The sequence below is a fragment of the Heterocephalus glaber genome, unplaced genomic scaffold (assembly GCF_053883595.1).
Source record: "Heterocephalus glaber isolate CG9 unplaced genomic scaffold, H.glaber_assembly_v1.0 deba00001608, whole genome shotgun sequence".
Lineage (NCBI taxonomy): Eukaryota > Metazoa > Chordata > Mammalia > Rodentia > Bathyergidae > Heterocephalus > Heterocephalus glaber.
This window is the reverse complement of record NW_028258379.1, coordinates 32,209,963-32,217,465: the sequence shown is the minus strand read 5'-3', so window position 1 is coordinate 32,217,465 and position 7,503 is coordinate 32,209,963. Positions and strand designations below refer to the sequence as shown.

Sequence of the window (7,503 nt, the reverse complement as noted above, 5' to 3'; positions counted from 1 at the left end):
GGCACGGTCGCACTTCCGGTTCCAGAGGTTGGAAGGAGGTGGTTGGGGAGCGTGCGAGGGTGTGAGCGACCCTTCTTTTCCCAACTGACCTCATCCAGTCCTCTGTGCGGACTCTGGGCCTCCGCGATCTTCAGACCCTTACCCTACGCCATGCTTTCCCTGCCTCCGTGCAGCGCCAGAGGAATCGCTGTGACTTTGAACCCCTGACGTCCGCTCCAGATGTTTGTCAATGGGGCAAGTGCCCAGGGCCCATCCTAGTATTTAATTAGGTAATCAGTGCTGGTGTTTTAAAGCCCTGTTAACTTTAAAATGGGAGACAAGATACACAATTAATAAACGTGCTTTTGTTGTTTTATTAGGAGAGGTAATTTGTCCGCCGCCTGCCCCGCAAGCGCAAGAACCCAAGTTCGATCCCCGGTACAAAAAAAAAAAAAAAAAAAAGAGAGAGAGGTAATTTGTCCCGTCACCAGTAGTGTTCACTTCAGGCCTGTCTGACGTAGAAAGTATTTAACCTCTGTTGTCATAAGTTTGCAAAAACTCTGAAGTACACAGGCACGTAATAGTCACATTTATAAAGAATAGGTTTGAAGGGCTGGGGATTTAGCTCAGTGGTTTCACCGCCTGGTGTGCAAGAATAGGTTTGAAAAGTGAGTTTCTTCTTGAAGTTATTTAGATTTAGAAAGACTAGATATGGGGAGGGCAGGGATTAAAAGGTAGGTTTGGCATTAGGCTGACTTGGATTTCAATATCTGATGTGCCAGCTAAACTCTGGGGCTTTCTAAACCTTTTCCATATTTGTAAAGAAGAAAAAAAGGATACAGCTACTTACCACACAATGTGGTTGTGAAAATTATGTGTGATAATGTTTGTACAGCCTTCGACACATAAAAATTCCCTTCAGTAGCAGTTACAAGTGTCTGTATGTGCTACATGCTGGGAATTCATAGGTGAGCAAAGCAGACATGATGTTTATCTCATTACTCCCCCCTTCTCCAGCAGGACAAGGCATGTTTAAAAAACAACAAGTGATTATAAAACATGAGCTGCTGTGAAGCAAAAGAAAGCCTATGACCCCTAATAGGACCTAATTTAGATGAACAGAAAGAACTTTGAAGAAGATGACATTCGTGAAAAAAGACGCATATTAAGAAAGAGTTAATCATGAAATTTCCAGGCAAAAGAAATGACACAGACATTCAAGAAATGGTGGTTGGCTTTTTATAGTGTTCTTTTATATTGTGAGAATTAATTACTACATCATTTCCTTGACCTATGGTGGCATACTGAAGTACTTGAATATGTGTCAAATGGATGTTTTGAAATATTTTTTATTCTGAACTGAGCTTAATGTGCACTTGATAGGTACTGAGTATTTGAATTATTTTGTTTTGTTTTTTGTTTTGGTACCAGGGATTGAACTCGGGACCTTGAGTTTGCAAGGGAGGCGCTGGAACCACTGAGCTAAATCCCCAGCCCATGAATTATTGAAAATATATTTTAGGCATATGTGCACACTTAAATTGGCTGTAATAGGGCTTTAGTTTAACGCTGATGGTTTTTATATTATTTGGAAGGATTTTTACTTCTCAAATTTCAGGACTTTGAAAGGAACTCCAGATAATTGTTTTTGTTTGATTGTCCTGGAGTTTTGCTTTATGTATCATTTGCTATATGGATGATGTGGTAATTTGCTAAGGCTCTCATAACAGAGTACCACAGACTAGGTGCCTTGGACAACAGAAATTTATTTTCTCACAGTTGTGAAGTCCAGGATCAGGGTGTCGGCAGGATTGGTTTCTGTTGAGGCTTCTCACCTTTGTTTGCAGGTGGCCACCTTCTCGATTTGTCCTGATGTGTTCTTACCAATTGTTTGTTTATTTTTGTCCAAATTTTCTTTCTCTCTCTCCCCCCTCTCCCCCTCTCCCCCTCTCTCCCCTCTCCCCCTCTCCCCTCTCCCCCTCTCCCCCTCTCCCCCTCTCCCCTCTCCCCCTCTCCCCCTCTCCCCCTCTCCCCCTCTCCCCCTCTCCCCCTCCCTCTCCCTCTCTCTCCCTCTCTCTCCCTCTCTCTCTTTTTCTCTTTTCTTTTCGAGACAGGATCTCACTATGTATTTCAGGTTGGCCTCAACCTTTTGGCAGCCCTCCAGCTTCAGCCTCTCTTGGCATTACAGTCGTGCACCAACATAGCTGGCTGAAATTTCTCTTATAAGAATACCAGGTTATTGGAGTAGAGCACACTTAATGACTCATTTTAACTGATTACCTCTTTAAAGACCTTTTCTCCATAGTCACTTTCTGAGGTCTAAGGCCTTGGACTTCAGTATGAGGTATGATTAAAAAATACGGTGAATGTTTAGATTTGTTTTAATGTACTATGATAAGAGACACATTGCCATTAATGCCCCTCAAAATACCCTCTGTCGTTTCTTACATTTATTCCCATCATTCTTACCACTTTCTGAAGCATTTCTGAAAGTCCTCTTTTGTGAGTGTCTTCAGTTGCACTGTCATGGCTGCCTTGATGTCCTGAAGCAATTCAAAACATTTGCCTTTCACGGTCGTTTTGACTTCGGGGAAGAGCCAGAAGTAGCACAGTGCCAATTTTGGTGGATGAGGTAGAGGATGAAAATAGGTAGTAGAGGATACCATGTTTTTACAGGCTTTCCTTTCTGTTAGATGACACCGAGCAGTGGCAGTCCCCATATTTTTGATCACACCTTGTAAAGACTCACAAAAGGCGAGTTCCAGAACTGCTTCACAAAGTGGCAAGAACAATGGGATATGTGTGTGAAGGGGAATATTTTGAAGGGGATTAAGGGCAATGTGTTTTACTGTAATAAGTTTTTTTAAAATGTTACCATTTACCACATATTTTCATCACCCCTTGAAGATGAATTTCAGTGGCATAACATATCCATCTGCTGCATTAAGATTGCCTTCCATTGTAATAGCTATAAAAACAGCCAGATGTTGGCACGTACCTGTAATCTCGGCACTTTCAAGGCTGAGGCATAAGAAACAAATTGGAGTTCTGCCTGGACAACTTCCGTGTATATGCTGCCGAAGTGAGCCCTGCCTGGACAACTTAATGAGACCCTGTTTCAGAATTTAAAAAGGGCCTGGGTATGTTGCTCAGTGATGGGTCACCCCTGGATTGGATCCCCAGTATTCCAATCAATGAAACAATAGTGGTGGTTGTGATAATGTAGTAGCAGCCTTAAAAATGAATGCTTATTGTGTGCCAAGCATTTTGAAAAGTTTTTTTTTTTAATGTATTATTTCCTCTTAGAACCATTCTAGTCTGGATGAGGTTGGACTCCCAGTACTCCCGGGTACTTGGGAGGCTGAGCCAGGAGGATTACTAGAGCCTGGGAGTTTGAGGCCAGCATGGGCAACATAGCAAAACCCCATCTGAAAAATAAACCATTCTGTAAGGTAAAAGATACACTTAGTTTCCCCATTTTGTAGCTAACGTTTCTCAGCTTCAGTGGTAGTTTGCTGAAGGTTACCTAACTAGCAGGGCAGGATTAGGATTTCAACCCAGGACTATCTGACTCCAGAGTTTAGTTTTAACTGTTAAGGACTCTGCTGTTGTGCCACACTGATGTTCTTTGATGTCCTTCTTGCAGGTTCACCTATAGGATTATTCTGCTGCCATCATGTCTTGGTTGGTTGATCTCGCTGGAAAGGCCGAAGATCTTTTAAACCGAGTTGATCAAGGAGCTGCAACAGCTCTCAGTAAAAAAGAGAACACCACCAATATCATATACAGCAAAAATGCTGACTATCCTGAACTGCCCCAGCAGGATACAGATTTGACTTATCAGACTGGACCTAAAGCTACCTACATTTCCTCAGCAGCTGACAACGTTCGAAATCAAAAAGCCACCATCTTAGCTGGCACTGCAAATGTAAAAGTAGGATCTAGGACACCAGGGGAGGCTTCCCTTCCTGTTGAAAATGCATCTGTTCCAAGGCCTTCATCCCAGTTTGTTCGAAGGAAAAAGTCAGAACCGGATGATGAGCTGCTGTTTGATTTTCTTAATAGTTCACAGAAGGAGCCCACTGGGAGGGTGGAGCTCAAGAAAGAAAAGGCCAAGACTCCTGTCTTTCTGAGTTCACGGACATCAAATATCAGTTCTGTGAACACCAGTGTCACCACCATCAAAGCCATTGAAGAAAATTCTGGGAGCCAAACCCAAGGTAGTTAACCAGTCCAGTTTCTTTTAGAATTAAGCCAATTGGATATGTCATCCTACACCATTTTTCACCCACTATTTTAGACTCTGCACCACTGATGTAAGAGCAGGCCCTCTGCCAAGGTGTGGTGTAAAGAAGGGAGGCAGCTTTAAATATCACTGGTGAATATACAGTTGTGGTAGGAACTTCAGAACGTTGTCTGTTGGTAACTTCACTAAACCCAGCATCTAAGAAATTGTGTCAAATTGAATTCCCTAGAGTAAGATAAAAAAGAAAAATTTGAAATCTGGAAAACTTGTCATTTTAGATTTAAAACTATCTCCATTTATTTTTGTTATTGAAATTACAAGAATGACAGGAGGCTATACTCTGTATATATTCTGTGTTGAGGAGAGTTTTGTGTGTTTTTAAACCTATATCCTCCAGAAGTAACGCTGAGAGACAACTTTGATTGAAGTTGAATAGTTGAGGGTATTGACCTAGTGGTGAAGTAAGCGCTTAGAATTCTGGTTTTCAGTTGTTTAATGAACTGTGAAATTGCCTCTATAAGCACATCTGACCAGCAGAGTGAGGTTAATATGGTTAATGGGGCTAATTGAAGCACCTGCTAAGCATTTTTAAATTGCAGTAAACTTTATAGATTCTTGCAGGGATTTTTTTATAGAGTTGATGATTAATGGAAACATTCTTAAGTGTTAAAGCTTCTTTTAGTTTTGCCTGTTAGTAAAATCTGTATCTTCAGGATAAAAGAAGCAGCATATATAGAACCATGGGTGTTGGGCTTTAAAGTAGGAGCATTCAGTAGCAGTTTATTAATTATGTTCACACTCCTAGATATCTTCTCACCTTTTTTGATTACACATTTACTGAGAACCTACTGGGTGCACGGATAAATACCTATCTAGAGGGTAAGGCAGATATGTAACTGGGTAATTTACATATAGTAAATGAAGTAATTGAAGTATTTGTGAGAGTGGAAAGGTCAGTAACTAACTGCCTGAGCTATTAAGGATTCAGAGGTTCTGTTTTGACCTGGCTCTTTAAGGGTAAATAGGAGTTTGTCAGATTAAAAAGAGAGAAGAAGTTAGAAACAGCATTCCATAAAGAGAAAACAGATTCTTAAAAGAGTTGGTAACATAGAAAAAGATACAATAAAGTTCTGGACACTTGAGATAGGAGATGAAGAAAATGAAGCCAAAGCAAGTTGGGATCTGTTTGTGAAGGCTTTTGTGTAACACTATTGCCCATCATTCTTAGAGATCATTGTTAAAGATTGGTCTCTGTACAGCTTGTGTTAGAATCACTGTGTGATGTAATAAAAAGCAAATTATCAAAAAAAAAAAAAAAGGCAAATTATCAGTTCCCCTTCAGACTTCCAGAGTCAGATATTCTGGGGGTGGAGTGGGCCATCTGAATTCTTTTTGTCCCCAAGGTGGTTGTTGGGCCAGTGAAACTTTAAAGTGATTGCCGTAAGCAATGTGGTGCTATTAGAATCTTTAAACCAAGAGTTGACTGAGAGTAATTTTTTTACTTTTAAAGGAAATAGCTTACATTTAAAGGGTGGACCAAGAGGAACCTGGTTAATAGGGAAATTAGTTAGAACCAGTTAATACTATATTGGGGTTGTAAAAGTTAAGTTTGCTTCTCAAGGGTAGGGTCTCAAGCTCAGAATTATTCACATTTTGGGCCAGATAATTGACAGTTATAGGAGGCTGTCCTGCCCTTTGTAGGATGTTCAACAGCATCCATGGCATCTTAACCATTTAGATGTCCATAGTAACCAAAAATGTGTCCCTCCACTCATTGCCAAATGTCCCCTGTCAAGCTGAGTCACCCCTGGTTGAGAACCACTGCCCTAGGATGCCCAGAAATGGAACTGCTGAGTTGTAGGGAATGACAGTGTTCAACTGCGCTATTAATGAGTGTTGTTGGAGGAGGTAATACCAGTTTATACTCAGCAGCTGTGGTTAAGAATTCCTTTGGGGCCGGGGATTTAGCTCAGTGGTTTCGCCACCTGCTGCGCAAGCGCAAGGACCCGAGTTCGATCCCCGGCACCAAAAAAAAAAAAAAAAAAAAAGAATTCCTTTGGCTGTATGTTTTTACCAACATTTGGTATTTTCAAGGTGACTTAAGTTTTGCAAATCAGTTTTGTCATTTTTTTATCTCCCTCTTGGTAATGTGGTTGAGCATCTTTTCAAATATTTGACTTTGTTTCATTTTCTAGGAAGTACCTGTTTCAGTCTTTTTCTGTCAGTGTTTTCTACTGGCTTATTTGTCTTTTTCCTTGTTGATTTTTACATATTTTAAATGCTAATTATTTCTCATCCTTCTTAGTTTTACTTCGGGTTTTCCCCTCTCCTCTTGCTGTGGTATCTCAATGAAAAGAGGTTCTTAATGTAGATTAATATATCAGTCTTATTTATGGCTTGAGTTTTTTCTTAGAAAGTCTTTCCATACCCAAAGGTCATATAAGATATGTTTCCTATATTCTAAAGGTTTTATAGTTTTGCCTTTCACATTTAGGTATTTACCTAAAAGTGATATTTATTATATGTAGTATGAGGTAGGCATATGAAAATCAGCTACCCCAGCATCATTTATTGAAAAAAAGACTATCTTTTCCCTACCAATTCACTGTACTACCTTTATCATATATCAGTTCTTTAGTCTCTTTCTGGGCACTTCTGTTTCATTGGTTCATTTGTATATCCTCGAGCCAATACCACACTGTCTTAGTTTTTTAATATGTCTTAATATTTGATAGGGCAACTTCTACCTTATGACCATTGTTCAGAAATGTTTTGGCTGAGTGTGGTGGTGCCTGCACGAATCCTAGCACTCAGGAGGTTGAGGCAGGAGGATCGCTGCAAGTTCAAGGCCAGCCTGAACTACATAATGAGTTCCCCAAAAACACCAAAAAAGAGAAATGTTTTGGCTTTTCTTTGCCTTTTACACATTTTATTTATTTATTTATTTATATTTATTTATTTATTTTTGGTACCTGGGATCAAACTCAGGGCCTTGCGCTTGCGAGGCAGGTGGTGGAACCACTGAGCTAAATCCCTGCCCCAACACATTTTAGAATTGGCTTGTCAAGTTTCACAAAACTTCTATTGGTCTTTTTATTGGGAGTTTATTACTTTGGTGAGAATTGGCATTTTTACTGTGTTTATCTAACTCATTAATGTATAATTTTAACTTACTTTTAAATGTCTTATCAAGAGTTTATTGTTTTCTCCCTGAAGATCTTTTATAACTTCCATTAGATTTATTCATACATGGTTTACATTTTTGAATCTGTTAGAAG

The 7,503-nt window shown here is 39.9% G+C and overlaps 1 protein-coding gene across 3 annotated transcripts in view; it reads left to right on the top strand.

The window, feature by feature from the left end:
• The window catches only part of Golga5 (golgin A5), a 44,419-nt gene that overhangs the window by 494 nt on the left and 36,422 nt on the right, over window positions 1-7,503 (top strand). For 2 of the 3 annotated variants that reach the window (XM_004837028.4, XM_004837030.4), the window contains exon 2: window positions 3,626-4,199. In XM_004837028.4, the coding sequence (XP_004837085.1) occupies window positions 3,656-4,199 (544 nt within the window). In that variant the 5' untranslated portion in view covers window positions 3,626-3,655. Of the gene's footprint in view, window positions 1-3,285; window positions 3,432-3,625; window positions 4,200-7,503 lie in introns of those variants that run through there. The other variant, XM_004837029.4, reaches the window with a different exon arrangement.